General features: G+C 44.2%; 1 protein-coding gene across 1 annotated transcript; it reads left to right on the forward strand.

The window, feature by feature from the left end:
* The first annotated feature begins 2,634 nt into the window (after positions 1-2,634).
* On the forward strand, positions 2,635-19,629 carry uri (unconventional prefoldin RPB5 interactor). The gene is made up of 10 exons (XM_080272029.1): positions 2,635-2,725; positions 2,845-2,981; positions 3,352-3,459; positions 3,793-3,934; positions 6,001-6,150; positions 11,097-11,301; positions 11,895-12,337; positions 12,546-12,548; positions 18,561-18,688; positions 19,504-19,629. Exons 2-10 carry the CDS (start codon positions 2,847-2,849, stop codon positions 19,627-19,629), a joined length of 1,440 nt encoding a protein of 479 aa, XP_080128155.1. The 5' UTR covers positions 2,635-2,725; positions 2,845-2,846.
* The last annotated feature ends 3,099 nt before the right edge of the window (positions 19,630-22,728 follow it).

Below are 22,728 nucleotides of genomic sequence, written 5' to 3' on the forward strand. Positions count from 1 at the left end.
CGAACAATGAATATGGCATCAGTGGTCCCCCTACCTGGCATAAAGCCAAACTGCATCTCATCAATATTCACTCTTTCTCTAATCATACCTTCTAAAACTCTCTCCATTACCTTCATTATCTGATCTAAAAGCTTTATACCTCTATAATTTCCTCTTTCCAGGGCATCACCCTTCCCTTTATACACATTTACAATTACACTCTTCAGCCAATCATCTGGGACAACACACTCATAAATAATCCTATTTATCAGGTCAGTGACTAAACTCACCCCTATATCGCCTGAGGCCTTCAACATTTCAGCAGTCAACCCAGACACACCTGCTGCCTTCCCCACCCTCATCCTGCCTATTGCCTCACTCACAGTAGCAGTATCAATCAAAGGCCAAGGGCCAGACACTGGATCTGCTGGCTCCAAACCTTCCCTGTCCCAGTCAAACTCCTCATTCAACAACCGGTTATAATGCTCTCTCCATGCATCTTTAATATCCTCACTGTTCACCACTACCCTTCCTTCATCATTCTTCACACACTGCTCACCTATGATATCCTGATTATCTCTCTTCACCTGACCTGCCACCCTAAATATATTTTTCCTTTCCCCATGATTTAGGTTATCAAGTAATTGTCTCTGTGACTCAGACTTTGCCCTGTATACCTCTCTCCTAGCCCTACGCTTGGCAGCCAAATATTCCTCTTTGCTACCACCCTTCTTCCATTCCCGGAAAAGCCTTCTTTTCTCCTTAATTGCAGCTTCTACACCCTCATCCCACCACCAAGTTACTTTATGTCTTGGTGGTCCTCTTGTCCAGCCGCATGTTACATCAGTAACTCTCAAGAAACTGTTCTTGAGGGCTCTGTACTGTTCATTAATGCCTCTGTCTACAGCTCCTTGTTCAGCCACCACTCTCCTCAACTCGCTAGAGAAGGCATCCCTAACTACTTGGTTTTTCAGCTTCCATATTTTCCTCCTAGGTACATAAGTCCTCTTTTTTCATCACTTGTTCTTTAAGCACCATATCACAAATCAATAGTTTGTGCTGCTGCACACACTCCTCACTTCCTATAATTTTAACATCCCTCACTAACCTCCTATCGGCCCTCCTAACCAGAAAATAATCTATCTGACTGCTATTTCCCCCAGACTCATACGTAATTAACCTAGTCTCTTTTCCTAAAATATGTGTTGCACACAATCATGTCCGTTGCCTCCCCAAACTCGAGTATCCTTTCCCCTTCTGCATTCCTTAGACCGTATGCACATCCCCCATGCACTCCTTCATAACCTTGTGCTGCTTCACCTACATGACCATTTAAGTCCCCTCCCAAAATCACTATCTCATCATCCCGCATACCACCCACTACACGTATTAAATCATCCCAAAATCTATCTTTCTCTGATTCATCCAATCCTGCCTGTGGAGCATATGCCGATATAATCACAGCTATCTTTCTTCCCAACAGAATTTTCACTACCAATATCCTATCGCTTACTCTCAAAACATTCATAACATATTCCACCCATTTCTCTGCAACCATCACACCAACACCTCCATATCCGTCTGTCCCCCCCTGCCAAAACAACTTATAGCAACAGTCCTTCCCAACAATCTTTCTGGCTGATCCACCCCTGTACCGGACTTCCTGGAAACACGCCACATCCACCCACCTCCTACTGAATGCCTCAACGACTTCCCCTGCTCTTCCCCTCAAACTTCCCACATTCCATGAACCCACCTTCATCCCCATGGGTGATTTACTGTCCTCAGGCTTGCTTTGAAACTTATTTTGTTTTGTCATCTTCAGTATTAATAAAGAGGGACAGACACCACTCACTGCACAGTCCCAGGTCCAGGCAATGGATCTGGGACCCCTAGCCCACCAGCTTACCAGTGGCTGTGGTAGTGGCCTCGGGGCACCCTGCCAGGACAGCTGCAGGGACACCCTCCAAGCGCGTCTTGGCACTGCAACTATTCCGCCATTATACACCCACTGATAGGGCAGCCTCCTGGGGCGCTACTCCCAGGTTCGGGCCCCTCTCTATTGGGCGGAAGCAGCAGCCTGGGAACCGCAATGCCCTGTACCCTCTAGCACAGGCCCGAGCCCCATCTCGCCCTGGACCCATGATCTATGCCGGCAGAACCCCCGCCACGCCTCCCCCCAGAAGTCCGCCACTAGGTACCGGGGGCAAAGTTTTCTGGCCGCATGCCCTTGCTGGTGCCAACCCCTGTAACGTAGTGGGATACGTTGTGTGAAATGTAAAGTGCAGGTGGTGTAGTGCATAGATAGTTAGAGGAAATGTTTGGGAGAGTATGCTGGTCTACTCTCCATGTTACTGTCACACTGAATAGGTCAGCAAAGGGGGATGGTTAGATAGCTAGTGAAACAGGAGCTCCAGCTCTCCCTATCACCAGCATTCCCATTCCCCTCGGGAGTACTACCCTGTTCGGCCCGTGTTACGGCCTCCTCCTTTTTATATATATATATATATATACTGTATATGATTTTATTATCCCAGAATTGCTTAAAATTTAATCAAAGTCCTACTGATACATGTTGATGTCCTTCAGAAAAAACTGAAAACCCCACTTTAGGTTATATGTGTTGTTTTGGTTTCAGGTTCATCTGGACATAAACTGATAACTACAGGCTGAAGTTACCCTTTGCTGTCATCCACCATCCTAATTTGGGGGAATGGGAAAGGAGTTGAGGAATGTTTGATACTAGGTAACTTCACTACCCAGTTATTTTGGTGTCAGAGCTTGAATGTTTCCTTCTCCAGCACCCTACTTGTGACGGTCCCCATATATCAATAGCACATATAACGTTGTCCTCTCTTGTGGCAGACATGATGGCAGAGGCGGCCCCAAGCAGTGAGGAGGGGGTGGGGGGCAGCGGTGGGGGAGACCAGCCCAAAGTGACACTACAGACAGTGAGGGAGAGTGTGGGCAACCTAGTGCAGCTCCAGAAGGTTCATAAGGAGGTGAGATGATAGTTTTTAAAGTGATTCTGGGTATTTTGATGTTTTTATTTTCATTTTTTATTTATTTTTTAAAGATATATCTTTTAATAAATAGCAAAAGTTAGAGAAAACATACGGTAGTCCATTATATTGCAGTAAGGTTTTACTGTACTGTACTTCATTTTCAGGCATTGTCAGGGAAGGGATGTGGGTGGAGAGGTATATGATAGAAAGGTGGAGAGAAGGCAGCTTGATGGCAGAGGGCAGGTTGACATAGCAGGGAGTATTTTGTGGCCATTGCTTACAGGATTAAGTTGTCTGGTAATAGAAATAGCGAGGGGAGTGCTTTTTTCCTGCGTGGAGTAAATGTTAATATTGATGTGTATTACAGAGGCTAGCAAGGGTGGACGATGAACTGACCAAGCTACGCAAGTATCGCACTGACTACGAACATCTGAACAAAAGGCTGAGGACTCTGCCAGACAAGACCACCCATGAGGTCAGTTCATGGGGCCACATTCTCGCCAGGTTAAAGAGTCTCCTCATCCACTTTGTTTGCTTGCTAAACTTTAATATTCTCTAAATTTATTGTCTTTTTTTAATAATCACTCGATTTATGTCCCACGAAGTGAGTAAGCTGAATGAATATCATCTTGGGGTAGAAAAAAATGAATGGAAGTACATTCTTGGGCTGACGGTGTTTGTGGTAATACCTTTTCACCATGAAGGGTCCTTTTTAAGTCTAGTAAAATAATCTGAGAATAGAAAGAATGATCGAAAAATTCATTATTGGGCTAAAGATGTCTGGGATAATAACGTGTACGTTCCTCAGGTGATGGTGCCGATAGGTAAGCTAGGGTTCATGCCAGGGCGTCTGGTACACACAAATGAGGTGTTGGTACTGCTGGGGGACAACTGGTTTGCCGAGCGCAGTGCCAAGCAAGCTCGTGAGATTGTGGCACGCAGGATACGAGGTGAGAACGCTGCTATGTAATCTTCTTTATATCCCTTTTTATTTTTTAAATCCTTAGCGCTTATGATGAAAAGTACCTATGCAAGTTCTGTAGCCGTATATGAAGTTGATTTGCCAGTTTTCACCCAGTTTACAAGTGCAGATGTTTGCAGAAGCTTGTAATGTTTTGGAACTTATCCCTTTCTTAACATGAGGACTACTTGCATCAGTTGTGTAAGAATTAGAGGCTGAGAGTCTTGTTTACATTTCTGGAAGGTGTTAAAGACCATATTGTCATAGGTTTAGGAGCAAGGCTTTCTTTTCATTTAGATTACATTTTATAATGTACCATATTGTTTCTGAGTGCTGAGATCAGTTGCGTAAAAAAAAAAAAATGTGGTAAAGATATTGCTGATGGTGAGATAAGGAAAAAAATACTTAAAAAATACCTAGAGCTAGCAGTATGCTGACTGGTCCTTCCTGCCAGCATGCTGCAGCTATAGAGCGAATATCATCATTGTTGCACAAACATACCGTAGCACAACAGAACATCAACATTTCATATGGAGGAGCAAACAGGTAAGGTTGTGGTGGAATGGAAGCTTATAAGCTGTTAATAATATAGTCAATCATACAAGCCTAGGGGAAGCATTTACAAAGGATATTAACCAAGTTACAGGATAAGTAGATGGTTTTGTTATTTATATTTTGTCACTATAATATTCACTAATTGTATTTTTTTATTATTTTTTATTTATTTTAATTTACTTATGTATTTTTGTGGTGGTATAAATAAAGGCAAGCTAATATACAAACACACATACTGTATATGCATTGTAACCTGTAAACTGCATGTAACAGCAGACTTAGTGCTGACTGCAACATGCCTCAGTATCAACCGGTTTATATTTAATTATCTTACATTTATTTGTTTGGTGCATCAACCGGTTTATATTTAATTATCTTACATTTATTTGTTTGGTGCATCAACCGGTTTATATTTAATTATCTTACATTTATTTGTTTGGTGCTTATAATGGCTACTGATCTGGAAATTTGTCTACCTGTATTTTGGTCCTGTATTTTGGTGTGCTTTCGTCAAATTGACATTTTTAAAAATAGAAAAATATACAATACTGTTCTTTTCTTTTTCCTGATAAAGTAGTTAATTCAGGACATTAAGTATCCAAACCGTTGCATGCATCAACAGAAAAATTTAAACCCAGGTATTTCATCACATTCTGTATAAAAAAAAAAAAAAGAAAGAAAAAATTGGAAAAAATTTTTAATCTGCACACCACAGATAGAGCAGATTTTCTCAATGATGCAATAAACAGATTATGTTTAATCCCCTCAATTGAGTTGATGTATTTTGTTCATTTATTCTTGCCATTCCATTTGATGCTGTTTAACTTTTAGGAGGTCTGGTATTATGCAGGAGTTAGTTAAGGCCACATCTAACCTCTCGAGTCCAAAATACCTCTCCAAAGTTGAATGAAATGGTCTAGAGGTAGCAGGTATAAAAAAAAAAAAAAAAACGTTTGGCAGAAGGGGTTGTGCAGTTGGTAGAGTGCTCAGATCAGAATACAATGTGGCCAGTGAACCAGGATTTGAGTTGAAAAAAGTTGCCAAAGTTTTTTTTTTTTCCCCCCTTTCTTTTTATTTTGTAAACACTGCTGAAACATAGGTTGATCTCCTGCCCCTAAATGTTCTAGACCAGCGGTACTCAAACTTTTTAGTGGGCGACCTTGTTTGGAATATTTCAAGACTTCGTGACCCACGGGGTAAGTAAATCAAACAGAGAGAGAGAGAGTGAGTGACCTGTATATAGTCTATTGTAGTTATTAAGAATATGCTAATAGTGTAATAAGGATAATTACAATTTCAATTACATAAAGAAAATAGGCCTACACTGAAAACATTAGGCCTGTTCTATGTCCCTGCAACCCATCAAAATTCCTCTTTTGGGTCGCGACCCTTACTTTGAGAATCACTGTTCTAGACCAGTGGTACCCTAGCCTGGGTTCCCTACAATTCAGTGGGGGGAAATCAAGATCTGGCAGTATAAATCTGTTCCCTGATCTCCAGACTGTGATGAGAAGATCAGGAGTGCTGAGGCAACAAAGCAGATACATGAGGGATGGCTGCAGGAGGCACAGGAGGTGATGAGTGGAGAGGAGGGTGACAGGATTGAGATACTGGAGGAGTTGACTGAAGAACAGTTCCAGCGGAGCGAAGGTGAGAGAGGGGGGAATGAGAGTAAGAGAAAGAATTGTAAGGGTAGTGGAAGGAGGTTGGAAGGGAAGGAGGAAAAATAGGAAAGGGAGGGAGGGAATGGGAATGGTGGGGGGAAGGAGAGGAAGAAACAGATAAGTCATAGAGGGAAGGATAATGGTGGGGGGAGTCAGTCAGGGAGGGGAGGAGTGGGGGAGTGAGGGAGGGAAGGGGGATGGTGGGAGAGTCAGTCAGGGAGGGAGTGAGGGGGGAGTGATAGACATTGAGAGTGTGTTTGATTGATGTCATGCTAGTCTTTGTCATCATTTTCATTTCAGTTGTTATTCCCTCATGAAGATGGTGGTAGAAGGTAAGAATTGTAACTTTGTATCTTGTTTTAAATGTTTGATAATTCCTTTTCTTTCTGTAATATAATAGGTTCATATTCGTTTCGTTTCGTTTCGTTTTTAAAGGCTCCAACATGCTTGCATGTGTCGGCCTTGGTCACCTAATGGCGGCTCTCCACGCTGCACGATCCATTGCAGCCTCCCTGTTCAGTCCCTTAACCCTAAGGTCACACTGAATGACCTCGTCCCATGTCTTTCTCGGTCTACCCCTCATAACCCCACCCCCAATATTAACACTTCTCACCTTCCTCACCCAATTATCATCCCCCATCCTCTCCACATGTCCAAACCACCTCAATCTACCTCTCCTCATCACAACACCAATACACTCCAGTCCCATCCTACCTCTCAACTCTTCCATTGTAAACCCAGCCCCTCCAGGCCTTGGACGCAGGGACGCACTGCACATCCACCTAATCATTGTCATTTCTGTACGTCTGAGCCGTCGAATGTCTTCCTCCTTCACTGCCCAGGTCTCACTGCCATACAGCATTACACTCCTAACACATGCTGCATACAAAGACCCCTTAGCACGTAGGGAGAGCCCTCTCAATGTCAGGAGAGGGAAGAGCTCCCTGAACTTTTCCAACCACTTCTCACCCTAGCCACAGAGCTAGCTCCAGCCCCACCTCCAGCACACAACATGTCTCCCAAATTACAAAACTCTTCCACACACTCAAGAGATTCACCAGCAAGTTCAATCCTTTCACGTCTGACGATCTCCACCTGCTCACCCCGGCACGCCGTACACATAAAATCAGCATTATCTCGCAGTCTACCTCTGATACCACTACATCTCTTATGCACCCATTTATCACACACACTGCACAAGATGGAATTACTTCCCACGCCCTTGTGGCAAACTGCACATGGCCACTCTCCCTCGTCTTTGACAGTACCGCCACCAACCCTAGATATCATCACTTTTGTTTTATCTGCATTTACCCTTAAACCCTTTTGCCCCATACCATCTTTCCACTTCCTAAACCTTTCCTCCACCTCCCTTTCATTCTCTGCAATCAACACCAAATCATCAGCATACAACAACTCCCACGGGAGTCCGTTTCTAAAGTCACGTGAAAGGGCTTCAAGTACCATGATAAACAACATGGGACTCAAGACTGACCCCTGATGCACACCAACATTCACGGAAAACTCATCACTCAAATCTCCATTCACTCTCACCTGGGTGTGAGCACCCACATACATGGCCATAACCACCCTAACCAGCCACTCCTCCAAGCCAAGCTTTCTCATTGCCCACTTCACCACCTCTGTAGGGACTCTGTCAAAGGCCTTTTCCAAATCAACAAAAACAAAATAAAGATCCCTTCTCTTACCAATATATTTTTCCTGAAGCTGTCAAACAATGAATATGGCATCAGTGGTCCCCCTACCTGGCATAAACCCAAACTGCATCTCATCAATATTCACTCTTTCTCTAATCATACCTTCTAAAACTCTCTCCATTACCTTCATTATCTGATCTAAAAGCTTTATACCTCTATAATTTCCTCTTTCCAGGGCATCACCCTTCCCTTTATACACATTTACAATTACACTCTTCAGCCAATCATCTCAGACAACACACTCATAGATAATCCTATTTATCAGGTCAGTGACTAAACTCACCCCTATATCGCCTGAGGCCTTCAACATTTCGGCAGTCAACCGAGACACACCTGCTGCCTTCCCCACCCTCATCCTGCCCGTTGCCTCACTCACAGTAGCAGTATCAATCAAAGGCCAAGGGCCAGACACTGGATCTGCTGGCTCCAAACCTTCCCTGTCCCAGTCAAACTCCTCATTCAGCAACCAGTTATAATGCTCTCTCCATGCATCTTTAATGTCGTCACTGTTCACCACTACCCTGCCTTCATCATTCTTCACACACTGCTCACCTATGATATCCCGATTATCCCTCTTCACCTGACCTGCCACCCTAAATATATTTTTCCTTTCCCCATGATTTAGGTTATCAAGTAATTGTCTCTGTGACTCAGACTTTGCCCTGTATACCTCTCTCCTAGCCCTACGCTTGGCAGCCAAATATTCCTCTTTGCTACCACCCTTCTTCCATTCCCGGAAAAGCCTTCTTTTCTCTTAAATTGCAGCTTCTACACCCTCATCCCACCACCAAGTTACTTTATGTCTTGGTGGTCCTCTTGTCCAGCCGCATGTTACATCAGTAACACTCAAGAAATTGTTCTTGAGGGCTCTGTACTGTTCATTAACGCCTCTGTCTACAGTTCCCTGTTCAGCCACCACTCTCCTCAACTCGCTATAGAAGGCATCCCTTACTACTTGGTTTTTCAGCTTCCATATTTTCCTCCTAGGTACATAAGTCCTCTTTTTCATCACTTGTTCTTTAAGCACCATATCACAAATCAATAGTTTGTGCTGCTGCACACACTCCTCACTTCCTATAACTTTAACATCCCTCACTAACCTCCTATCGGCCCTCCTAACCAGAAAATAATCTATCTGACTGCTATTTCCCCCAGACTCATACGTAATTAACCTACTGTCTCTTTTCCTAAAATCCCCCATGCACTCCTTCATAACCTTGTGTTGCTTCACCTACATGACCATTTAAGTCCCCTTCCAAAATCACTATCTCATCATCCCGCATACCATATTGTTTCATTTATTTCATCATCGTCATCATTTATTTCAACATATATACATATATATATATATATATATATATATATATACATACTGTATATACATATATATATATTAAAGTACAATAATAATGTGAAAAATCGCGGGTGTATACATATCAGCATGGTGGTGACACGTGACATCCTCCCCTCTGCCACCCTACACCATCACTCTGCCTGTTGCAGTCTGTTGTCCTATTGTCTCCGTACTGTGAACATGTCGCTTGTTTTCCTCTCCTCCCCCCATTGTTGATTGCCTACCTACCGGTCTATTGATAACGTCATCGCATAGCCAGAGGTTTGTACTTTCACCTACTGTTTAGTTTTTTATTCTAAGTAATTTTTTTTTTTCCCCCAAATATTTGAAAATGGGGCAAAAATCGCTGATTATCTCAGGCTGGGAGGGTAAGCAGCCAAGCCCCAAGCCCAGGGTTAAGGGGTTAAGTACCTGCTAAACAACCAGGTGCCATAATTTGGTTATATGGTTACCACCCAGCATAGTAAATGATTTCCTGGTTTAATGGTAGTAAATAATAACAATAATAATAGAGTCCACTGTCTTTACTGAATACATGCCAGTGCCATCTCTTAATGTTACAAGCAGTGGTAGTGTTTTTATATGTTGGTAAGTCTTATAGATTAGTAATGTCTGATGTTCCCTTCCCCAGCCTGGGATTTCACACTGAATAGCTTGTATTTTGATTCTTTGTATATCTGGCTGAATTCTCTCTCTTACGGTGACTGAATTTATGTATAGTTACCAAGTTTGTAGCCACACTTCACTCATGATATTACGTCTCATTTTAGTGGTAGTCATTCGCCTGCTGCTGGTAACACTTTAACTACTACTATGATTCTACAGCTTTAACCCCCTAAAAAACGGGCATTGGAATGTTTTGACATGCTCAGGACGGGCATTTGTGGGTGTGATATGGTGGCGGGTTTGTGGGGGGTGGGAGGGATGATGGGGGGGTTGTGGGTGGTGTGAGGGGGTGGGCTGGGTGGTTGGGGGAGGTGGGGGCTGGGTGTGGTGGATAGGAGGGTGGGGGTATGATAGGTGGTGAGGTGGGAAGTAGGGGGTGGGGAGGGAGATTGGGGATGGTTTGGGGGTTGGAGGGGTGGGGGTGGGGGGGTAGAGGGTAGTGGGTTGGGGTGGGGGGGTAGGTGGTCAAGAGTAGGGAGTGGGGGATATGGGGTGGGGTTGATGGGGGGATTGTTTGGAAGTGGGGGGTGGTTACAGGGATGGGAGATTAGTGGGGATGGGGAGGGTGAAGGTGGTGGGAGGGTGAGGGTGGTTAGAGGGTGGGGGTTAGGAGTGGTAAGGGACAGTGGGGGTGGTTGGGGGCTGTGTGGGTTTGGGTGTTGGGGGTTGGGGGGAGGCAGGGGGGTCAGGGTAGGTGTTGGGAGAGTGGAGAGTGGTGTGTGGGTGTGGTTGTAGGGGTGGGGTGGTGGTGGAGGCGTGACTGCATATGCGGACACCCATCTTTTTGACCCTACTACTCTTGGACAGCATATGTGGACACCTGTCTTTTAGGGGTTAACAAAATAAAAATATTTAATGTGACTGTTTTATTGGAGAATCCAGTCACCCTGTGAAAGCACAGTGCACCTTTAACTCTATCTCTGTGATTCTATCTGTCTGTCTATACCCAAACACCATAACCAGAGAAGGGAGGGCCACATTTGAATTGCCACCATATCACCCTGTCCTTGGAAGTCACACTGCCCTTTCTCCCACTCTCACCCTCCTGTTTCATATACCTCTGCACCCAGTTCCTCGATATCATGCTTGGTTTTAATGTCCCCCTTCCTCTCCACCTCACTCGTATACACTTTTTTCCATTCTCTCCACATAGCCCAGCCATGTGTAAAACTTCTGGTATTTGTCACATTTCAGAAGAGCACAGAAAAATGGTTGTCAAACACTACCAGGAGCAGAGAGCAGCTAAAAAACTACGAATGGAAGCTGAGGATGTTGGCGGCAGTGAGGGTGATGGGTTGCTAAAGGACGATTTTGTGGACAAGTTGGAGGGTAAAGACAAGCGTTCATACGAGGACATCATGCGGAGACTGGATCAGCTGGAATTGGAGGAGGAGGCTGAGTTGGATGAGGAGGAGGAGGAGGAGTAAGCTATTTTTGTTATGCTATGATATATGATCATCCATCATTTTTAGCAAGTGTAAGAGGACAGACACATCCATGAAAAGCAAAAATCCACAAAGAATGAAATGTATAAAAATTGATCACAGCCAAATTTACTGGGTAACTATTTGATGGCCTAAGCATTTTTTTTTTTCTCTCTCTCTCCCCAGAGTATCACCAGACACTGGAGTCTACTTGTATAAAGTGTGTTTTTAGCCAATTTAACAAAAGATTGTGTTGTAATCCCAAATTACATCTTAAACTATACGTTTTGTGATTTTTTTAAGTGGCCCACAGTCAGGAACATAGGTAGTATTAATAGTATTGGTAGCAACTCAAGGCTCATCTGAATATGGACCCAGTAGACTGCAGTTGAAGTTACCCATCCCCTGCAATCCACCATCCTCTTTTTGGGGGATAGGGAGGGAGCTGAGGGATGTTTATATAGCTGGGAAGCAGAAGGCATCCCTCTTCTGCACCAGGAGCAATAAGAAATTGTTCATGTCATCTCTACCCTTCGTAATGCACCGTATGTTTCAGGGAGGGTGAAAGCGAAGATGAAGAGAACAATGAGGAGGAAACAGAGGAGGAGGAAGATGAGAGAGAAAACACAAACCAAGATGAAGAGAACATGGAAGAGGGAGATGTGGGAGATACTGAAGAAAACTCGGTTGACAGAAACTTACCAGCAGTATTACGCAGGATCAAACCCAAATTGAAGCGGCGTGTTTCTTGGGCCGATGATGCCAGACCCCTGTACACGATTATCCCCGACGACCTTAGTGAGCAGACTTATCGGATTAAGTACTCCACGGGTCCCCTGTCACTCTCCTTGGATGTTGATGGTAGTGAAGAATGGGACAAGCCAGAGGAGAAGGAGGGTGGGGGTGAGGTACAAAGTCCCTCGGATATCTATAAGGTGTTTGGGGCCCCAGCTGCACGCGAGCCTCAGCCACGGGGGATACTCAAGAAGTCCGCATCACTTCCACTTGAAGGTATGGCAGCCCTTACCTCATTCAGCCTGAGGATATAATTTTTATTTATTCTTGCTGCTAACAGAGGATTTGATTCAGTTTAGAGTATCCAAGTCATGAAGGGGTTAATGCTGGCTTTATTTAAAAAAAAAAAAAAAAAAAAAAGGGGGGGGGGGAATCTAAATTGCATGTGTTTACAAATAGCAAAGAGATAAAAAAATGGATTAAGGAGGTTAAGATCTTACTACATAGAGAATTGGCATTGTTAAAAAGAATAAAGCATGCATGCATGGATGCGCAAGGGCACACACACACACACACATAATATACACAAACTAAAGGGGTTAAGGCTTTATTACAGAGGGGATTGGCCTTGCTAGAACAATTAATTCTTGTTATTCATTCTCTTATTAGATGTCCTGTCACTTTATCATGTCTTGACCCAATAAAATGTATGTCATCCTGTCATTAGATTACATTTATTGACAGAGTACCCTTGCTTACCTGTATGTATTGGTATCATGTGTGATTTACTGTCTTGTGGTACAGAGTTATCAGCAGATTTTTCTTGTAGTTTGTGTATATTGACTTACAGCATTTATTATTCTTTAATGCCTCTAGGAAGAAACTTACATCAGACAGTATTCTGCAGCAGACAGCCATATGTTAGGGTAATTTTACATCTGTCATCCAATCCAGTATTGCCATTTAGGGGTGTAGGGGCCCTTAGTCAGGCTACTTTGTTGTGACTTTGCAGGCAAGAGTGACTATAGCTCTCTCTCCTTAACCCCTAAAACGCGGATCGTCGCTTTTGCGACGGTCGGCCCAAAGGGCAAGACGGCGGGTCGTCGCGTTTGCGATTTGAGTTAATTTTGAATAACCGCGGGCAAACAGGCTCAAGCTGGTATTGTCTCTCAGTCCCGCCACCCGTGAGCTACTTTTAGCACACTTGACCTTTGTACTACTGACCTCGGTTGTTGCCAAGTCTCATTTTTTTTACCCACGGATGCACCGATGCGCGGCCCTCCCTCGTCGTGCGATATGGCAACGCGCGGATGGCTGATACGTGTCAATCTGCGCCGTCATCTCGCAAGCACTTTTTGCTATTGGGAAACGCTTGTTTCCCCAGTTGTCACACTGTCATTTTTTCGCGCGGTTTGCCCCAGATTAGCGTCAGTCCACGCAAATCTGCCACGGTGACACCATGTCAGGCTCTAGCTCTTCTAGTTCCGTGCCTTCTAGCCCTCCGAAAAGGGTTTTGTTACCTCTACGCCCTTCAAAACTTTACAAGTGACTACCAAGGGGCTAAGTGACTCGGCCATAGCATCTGAACTGTTGAAAGCCTCTATGGACTACGGCAGTGACGTGGGTGTTTTGTCTAGCCTGGCTGAATCAGAGACACAATCGAGTGCTGATTCAGCCCCTGAAGTGATGATTTCTGTGCCCGAGGAAACTGTGACTGTGCCCAGCACCTCTACAGGGAAGGCCCCGGTGAAAAGGGGCCTCGAATATGGAAAGGGAGAGAAAAGGAAGAGGAGCGGAGACAGCAGTGCACCACCATTGTCCACTACGCCACGCCACACCACCGCAAGCCCGCCACGTTCTCCCAGCCCTCTTCTCTCGTCCTCCTCGTCTGCTGTCCTGTCTCCTGAGTCATCGGAGTCTCCATCACCACCGAGAAAGGGAAGTAGACGAGCAATGTTACGTATGAGAGGTTATCGTAGGCCTAGTGTTCGTGTCAGTAAAGTTAAGTCCCCTAGGCTAACTCCCACTAGGCAACTCAGGAGTCACGCCACTGCGGGTGACCTTGACCCAAGCGATAATCTCCCTCCAACCACCACCACCACCACCACAACACCAACACGGCCTGGGATAACCTCTCCCTTACCTACTATTGCCCAGCCTGCCTCACCCACTCCCATACGACCTGCCTCACCCCCCGCCGCCCCAAGCACCTCCCAGCCTAGGCAGGGAACTTTAGATGCTTTTGTGTGGTCAGAGGGATCAGATTTTGTGCCTGAAGATCTGCCCTTTGACGAAAGTGAGTGTGGACTTCAGGCTGACTTCCCTGTGGACGACGATGGTGAATGTGTTGACTACCTGTTGGCCTTCCTTGACGACGAGGTTATGGAGCACATCTGTACCGAGACCAACAGGTACGAGGGGCAATGTGCGCCAATTCGCGAAGAAGAAGGTGAGGCTGCGACGCCATCCACGTCGCGGATGGCATCATGGGTGCCTTTGACGATCCGCGAGCTTGTTGTATTTATTGCCTTGATGTTGCTTATGCCGCACAACTGGAAGCATAAGTTGGAAGAGTACTGGGGTTCCGACGAGCTGTGCCCAACACCAATATTCAATAAATACATGAGCCGCGATCGTTTTAGGCAGCTGATGACTTATCTTCACTTCGCGAATAATGATGAGCCTTCCCAAACTGACCCATTATGGAAAGTGAGGGGAATCCTGAACATGATCAAAGATAAGTTTACGAGGTTCTTGCGCCCTTTCAAGAAAGTCGTGATTGACGAGTCTTTGGTATTGTTCAGGGGCCGTCTTCGGTTCGTCCAGTACATTCCAAGCAAACGCCACCGCTTTGGAATCAAGTTTTTCGTGCTGTGCGACTGCAAGACGGGGTTCATCCTTGACTTCGTCATCTACACCGCCAGCAATGTCGACTTGGATAAGACTGACCCCCTTGGATTCTCTGGTTCTGTGGTGAAAGTGCTTTTGGAAAAGTACTTTGGCGAGAATCATGTCCTGTATACGGACAATTATTATACAGCTCCAAAACTCGCCAAGTACCTTTCTGAACACGGCGTCGGCTCCTGTGGCACTGTCAGAAGTAACAGGGCACATTACCCTGCCTTCCCAGAGGCTGAAAAGTCAAAGCGGGGAGACGTGCACCTGAAGAAATCTGACAAGATGCTTGCGATCAGGTGGCATGATAAGAGAGTCGTGAACATGCTCACCACAGTACACAAGGGTGAAATGCTGGCAACAGGGAAGGTCGACAGAAGGACTGGCGAGCCTGTGATGAAGCCTGATGCTGTAATTGACTATAACGTCAATATGCGGCTGGTGGACAAGTCGGATATGATGATTGGAGAGATTGACTGTCTGAGGAAAAATCGTCGTTGGTACAGGAAGGTGTTCTTGCACTTGATTGACATGTGCATGTTGAACGCCCTCATCCTGTATAAAATCAAGAACAGGAAGCCAGCCAACTACTCTCTCAGAAGATTCTCCAAGACTTGTGTCTACCAGCTGCTTCAGCGTTATGGCCAGGTGCTTTCAACAGGTCCCAAACGCCACCCTCACACACCTCCAGACCGCCTACAGTGTATGGCCTACCTTCAGCGACACCGCCTGGAGCCACTGCCAGCCACTGCAAAGAGGGGGAAAGCACTGAGGAGGTGTCATGTGTGCAGCCACACTACCAGGCAGGAAAGAACTTTTAGGCGCACCTCCTTGCAGTGCAAAGAGTGCAAAGTTCCCCTCTGTGCTTACCCGTGTTTTTTCGACTACCACAGCCTAAGTAGATTTTGAAAATAAGGGTAAAAATATTGGGAAAAATACTGAGAGTGACAGTGATAATATTGTTTAGTTTTCTTTTACGTGCTGACAGTGACAGCCTGATGAGTGTAAATTAGTGTATGTACTTGGAAAAGCACTGACAGTTACAGTGTTTTTTGTTGTAAATAATTGTACATAGTAATCATATAAGTATTGCGAGTGACAGTCACTCCAGTGTAAAAAGATAAAAGCATATTTTCCTATTCTGTGTTCTGAAAGTAAAAGTTTTTTGTGTATAAAATATTATTTTTATAACACTGGACAGTGACACTGATGAATAAGGCAAAAAAAAAAAAGATACAGTGAAAGTGAGCGATAGAAATGAAGTGCGAGTGGCCGACAGGAGCGAGAATAAAGTGCCTGCCGTAAGGCTGAATAAACTCGCGCCGCGGTGGTCTTCCTCATTCCCAGTCCACAATACTGGCAGTGACATTGATTTTTATTACCGTAATAGTGACAGGCAAACGTTTGCGAAGTCCTATGATGGAAAAAAAAGGAGTATACGTGTTTTTTGCCGAGAAAAGGCAAATGTGACAATATTGACGGGAAGATCGCCACCGCGCTGCATGTCGGCCGTGCGCTCCGTCCATTTTAGCCTTATTTTCAGTTCTTATTTACAAATACGGATTCCAAACAACCTGTACGTTGTTGTATAAAGTGTACTGTGACAGATTGAGGCTGTGGTAGAAAGAAAACCGGGTTTCTGGAGGTGTGAGAGTGAAGACTTTGTTACCCAACTTTGCAAGTCTTCACAAGTCCTTGGGTAGTCAACGAAGGCTCAACATGTGGTTCAGGAGATAGCTGAATGTAAGTAATATATGCCATAAAAATTTTAATGCTCTAGGGTTAATCTATGATTTTTGGCTAATATTTTTCCACAGGTACTCCGACCCCGCTACAACCCCGCCACAGGGGGGGGATCGCGCGTACACAGCCGCGTTTTAGGGGTTAACCTGCCCCATCCCGACGTTTTCTGGGCAGTGGTACGCTCCAGTCCCGACATTTTTGGACCTTTTTTTGGGGGTGGCTCAAACATCCGCTTTTGGTGAGAAACATTGAAAATTCATAGAGAAATCACTCACCTGAGGTTTAAAATACTCGATCCAGGTAGGAGTTCCTCCTTACCTTACAGGGTTTTCTATCAGGCTGGCTGCAAAGAAAACGAGTTCTATGGGAGGATAACTATTCTACACCACTCATAAATGGTATTTATTTATTTATTTGGTACGGATTTATATGTAGTATGAGAGTATATTGGTTTTCAAACGGTAATATAGGCATTACAAGCATTGTTTCACTCACTTACTCATCACCATTCCTGACCTTTTTTTGCCACATTACGTGATCATCATTTCTGACTGTTTCTTCCTCTAATGTTTGTCCTCAACATTGTCATCGATTGGGGAATCACTCTGGCCCTGAATTTTGTACCGTGGCATGACATGGCTTTGCTGGTCAGGTCACTGATAACAGGTGAATTGCTGAGAAAAGGTCATGCAGGGAGGGGGGGGGAGGTCATGCTGGGTAAGACATTTTCCCTGCCTGGCATCTTGTAGAGGAAGGTGTCCCGTGTATACGTGCCAAAAATCACTCGTGAAAATTGAAAATTGTGCAAAGTAGGGACCTTGCAATGTCCTTGCAATGTTGCCTCGTTAATTTATGTCTCCAGGATATGAGTGCACATCATGTGAGGACGTGAATTCACGTTTCCGGGACGCGACAGGTTAACCTGGTCCAGATTTTCATCCTTTTATTGGTTATTTCATGTAGCTCAGTGGTAGGAAAGGCAGTGCTGTGGCTCTGCATTCTTTTCACAACAGATCTTCGGGACTCATCACATTCTAGTGTCAATTTGTTGTTACAGCCGAATACTATATGTAAGATGAGGAGATGGCAATTTTAGGCCAAGTTAGAGTAAAAAGAGTATAGTTACTCACACCTTAGAAGTATTACAAGAGTAATAATCCCAGACCACCTCTTACAGTTTGACCCTTATGGCCACACCCAGTTGGAGCACTTACCTCACTAGCACTGTCTAAAGATTGTATAAGGACAGTGGAATTAACTATATCAACACAGCACAGAGGCCCACCCTTAAATCCCCATACATACATCAGGGAACTTGATTGGGGAGTACTGGATTCATTTAGTGGTTAATGGATGATTTTTTGTATAAATGAAAAATGCCTTGAATTATCCTGTCGTTTCTCTTAACTAAGGCTCATCAGATTTCATGAACCACAGCATAGGTGGAGTGGCTTTGAAGATGTTGCAACACCTCATCCATAGTGATTTTATTCTGTTCATTTCACCTCAGTATTCCCTTGTATGGTACCGATGCCGATTAAATTGCTGTTAAAGCAGTATAAATAGCATACAGGTAGTAGAGTGTTAAGGTGTAATAGGCAAACTAAATCACTAAGGAAGAGTTGTTATGAAGCTTTCTGTGCCACTCAAAATACAGCCCTTGGTTCTCAGGTGAAAACAAATTGACCACTGTGCTTTGGGTCTGGTGTGTATGTGCTGATAGGTCAGACAGTGGTGAGGGTTAAGGAGTAATGTGGAAAATTTTGTGCAAGGAATTGTCATATTCCATTTGTAATATGGCCCTTAGTTCTGTTAGGTGAAAATAAACTTGCATTGCATCCTGTGTCATGTTTCTGTATAGATAACTCTGGTGAAGATGAGGGTTGGTGCTGCCCACCCCAGCCACTGGATGTGGAGGGTGACACACCAGAGGACCAGCCACCACCACCACCATCACCACCACCCAAGAGGGCACACTCTCTCAAACCTGTGAGTCATACGCCAGTTTTCATAAATTGCATCAGTGCATATTTTTATCTTTCTTTTGTTAGTCCGGACTATGATAGCCAAGCTTTGGGCCCTCCTTAGCTCATATTGAGATATTATGTATTGGATGCTAGTGTTTCTACTTCCCACAATCTGCCATTCTTGTAACGGAAGAATTTTAACCTTAAATCATGAAACAGATCTGCTTTTATTGAATAAACTTGGTTACCTTCTCACATGGTTAAGCAGAGGCAGAATGTTCAGCACATGAGGCAGGAGGGTATACATCATCATCATCATCCTAACCTATTTTTCTACCTGAAGTTGGCGTGAGGTAGGAGCCAGAAACAAGGATGGAGAAAGTATGAAAGTACATGTAGAACTACTGACAGCATACTCAGAGAAATTGGTCACACAGTCATTCACACGTTATTGAAGCCCCTGGAAGCCTGATTCCACCTCACAGGCAGAGTATATGAATGTTATTGAATTGAGAAATAGTGATAAAGGCTTGTCATTTCACTTTGTTGACTAAAGCATGAAGAGTAATACAGTACCCAGTAGACAGAATTTACTGATAGTTATCATTGTAAGATTTTTTTTAAACATTCTTTTTCAATTAAATGCACAGTAAATTAAAGAAAAATTGCCTGTTAACGTTCCATTGCTACCTGTGAAGTAAATATACCATTTCCTCCAAAGTGGCATAACAGTTATATGTAAGAAGTTTTGATGTTTTAGAATTCATCCCCTGTTTATATTAAAGACTGCGTATCTTGTCTGTCTCAAAAATAATTTGTTCACAACATTTATTCCAGGCATTTTCATACCGTGTTCAGGAACACAAAATTCAAGAACCCACAGATGATGCTCCCTCCTCTTCCTCCTCTGATGCTCAGCCCAAGAAGGTCTCCAAATTCAAAGCAGCAAGGATGAAAAAATAAAAGCAAGACATCCCCAGCATCATTGTGATGGGCATAACATAAAACGGTGCTGGATTTCCTGCACCTTGACTTCTTTGGTTGTGAGTGCTTAGGCTTGGGGAGGCAGGATTGAGTGAAGTGGTCAGGGCTGCTGCTGTAGTGTGTAAGTTTTTCAGTGAATCAAAATAATTGTACATAGCAGGGTATAGCCAGGGTACTTACTGATTACTGGTTGCCTAGTGGTAGGAGGATTCCAGTCTGGGTGGTGGTCCTGTGATAAGTGCAGGTTGAAATTCCCAAAAGGATGATTGTTGTAGCCTAGCCTCAAGCTGCTACTACCTCAAGGTAGGTGATGTAGCTCTGGCAGTTACCATTCAGAGTATTGAATACATTGTACATTCTGATCTCCATCTTCCACTTCAGTGTTCATACCACATGACCTGTGTATAACTACAGTCATACATTCTAGTTCTCCACTTGGCTTACACACCACTTGACCTTTTATAATAAGTACATTTATCAAGTTTAGTTCTTCAGTTCGTTTTCACCTCATGACCCATATAAGTACAGTCATTCAGTTTAGTTCTTGTCCCAACTTAATAGGCAGTATTCCAGTCAAAGCATTGCCTGTAACTTCTTTTTATCCTTTACCTGGAATCATTGCTTGGAGAATCCTAAAGTTTCTGAGTAATGTCTCTTGGTGTTCTGTACCTGACAGGAGATTTACATCCCACTTTTCCATTTCATTATAATTTTTATTTTCATTCCATCTTTCTGTTTCAGCGCAGTTTAAAATTTATTTTACCATTCCCCTCGGCTTTTCGAAGCAGTTTTCACCTGTCTGTTTATTGCTGCCCTTCATTTTTCAAAACAGTTTTCAACTGTGTTTTTACCTTTACCCATCACTTATACTGTGTGGTATTGTCCTTCCACCACAAACCATGCTAACATGCAGACCTTTCCTGTATTCAATGGCTTCCGCTTCAATTGCCAGTAGAGGAAAGTTGGTTCTCAAGTAATTGTTAAGTTTAAGCAGTGTTAATTATATTTTACAGTCTGTGTAGGTTAATAAAAACTTGGTACAGTGATATGAATAGGCTGATGAGAAGGATTTAATTAAATCCTTCCATTACAACAGGTGTCCTGTAAGCTGAATAAAGTCATCTACAGGTCCAAGAGTAAAATATAAAAAGCATATCATTGTACCAGAATGTATGGTAACGTTTTATTTCTTCTGTAGGTAGCAAAAATGAAGCAATAAGACATGTGTAGTGAAGGTGGTTTGTACAAATACTGTACAATAATATTAAAAACAATAATAATAGTAATTAATAATATAGTAAGTTCTTGCTATATGTTGCCCTATTTCATGTCCATTATTTTTTTACAACTGAGTCAGTGATAAATTACAAAAAGACTGCCCATTAAAATACCATTCCTACTTTTAAAGCTGAATTCCAGGTTTCCGTAAATTTACAGTATTGATTCTATTATAGATGGGGCCATTCGCCATCCACTTACTCGATGTAGTGCTGCTATTGGGTGACTGCCCTTTCCTCTCTTCCTTCCTTCCTCTTCTGTCTTTATTTCCATAATTTTTTCCTCTTCCTTCTGCCTGTGGGTGACTTTACACTTCCTCTTCTGTCTTTCTGTCCTCATTCATTCCTCTTCTTTCTGGCTATGGATGACTGCACTGAGTGACAAGCCAAATGGTTTCCTGTACACCAGGAAACCATTTGCTATGCTGGGTGGTAACCATATAACCAGCCTGTGGTGCCTGGTGGTTTAGTGGGCAGTTAAGACGCTCCAATCGGATTGAGCCTGTGCAGGGTTATATCCAAGGGATGGTTGGGGTTTATTGCTCACTTTATGCCATTCATGGATGAGTGAGGCTGGTCTCTGTCATCTTAAATGCCAGGACCAACTTTCCTAGCCCCTGGCTCCTGAGCTCCTCATGGAGCAACACAGGTTTAGATGACGGACTTTGTCATCATCAAATCTGTGGTATTTTGCAACACTTCTTGGACATATACCTTGAACTTACCATATACACCCACACCCCGGTTTCCAACGCATTGATAACCGATGATTCACTAGACTGAACAAAAGAAATTGAGGAACACTCCCACAATCTGAACAGCCATTGATTCGCTAGTCTGAACGCTCCACCTTTCCCTAGGTTTGAAACGAGCGTGTCTGAACAGGATGTGGTGGTGCACACGGCTCTCCCTGTCCTCCCTCCATCCCCTCTCTTCTTCCCCTGTCCCTCCTTCATCCCCCACCACACTCAGCACTGCCAGGTGTGTCTCACTTTCCATCCCTCTCTCCTCCCCCACCTGTCAGTTGTCTAACTCAAACTCACCATCCCCCACCCCAGCTTGTCTCCCAAATGTGTGTGTGTGTGTGTGTGTGTGTGTGTGTGTGTGTGAGAGTGTGAGTGAGTGTGAGTCAGTGATTGAGAGTGTGAGTCAGTGAGAGTGAGTGAGCGGGACTGGGTGGGAGGGGTAGTAGGTCAGTTTGGCTTTCTTGTCTCCCTCCATGTCCCCCTGCCCTCCTCTACCCCTGCTTGTCTCCCTCTCCCCCCACCCTCCCCCCACCCCCACTTGTCTCCCTCCCTCACTCTTACTTGGCTCCCTCCAATCCCCCCTCCCTCCCCCACCCCTGCTTGTCTCCCTCCCTATCCCCCCTGCACACCCTTACCCCCTCTTGGTGCACTGCCAGCTGCCTGCCTGCAGTGTCAAATGACCTGAAGCATCTCTCACCATTTCCCACCCACCATACATTCCTGCATGGGATATTTGATGTCTCATTTTTTAGTAATGGTATTGTTTATGAGAATAATAACATTAACTATGGTATTACTGGGTCAGTCTCTGTTGATTGAGTAAGGTTAATGAGCGTTTAGGTTTCAGCCTGGAACGTATCTCTGGCTTTTCTTCAGTATCTTATGGGGAAAATTGCTTTGATATCTGACATACTCGCTGACTGAACACTCCCACTGGTACACAACGCTGCTGGAAGTCAGGGTATGGGTGTTCTTTTGTCCAAGATGCAGCCCTGCACCGCTCACTCTCCTTCCTCTTAGTCTTTTATTCTGTGAGGTTAAGGAGACTCCCCAAC

Source organism: Coenobita brevimanus, chromosome 49, assembly GCF_032717465.1.
Source record: "Coenobita brevimanus isolate Jiangsu-jjx chromosome 49, ASM3271746v2, whole genome shotgun sequence".
Lineage (NCBI taxonomy): Eukaryota > Metazoa > Arthropoda > Malacostraca > Decapoda > Coenobitidae > Coenobita > Coenobita brevimanus.

Excerpts from the sequence above, each read along its gene's own strand:
- uri (XM_080272029.1), top strand. The coding sequence starts at position 2,847 with ATGATGGCAGAGGCGGCCCCAAGCAGTGAGGAGGGGGTGGGGGGCAGC. Across the intron at positions 3,460-3,792 it reads CAGACAAGACCACCCATGAG|GTGATGGTGCCGATAGGTAA; the intron begins GTCAGTTCATGG and ends TACGTTCCTCAG. Across the intron at positions 11,302-11,894 it reads GAATTGGAGGAGGAGGCTGA|CGAAGATGAAGAGAACAATG; the intron begins GTTGGATGAGGA and ends GGAGGGTGAAAG.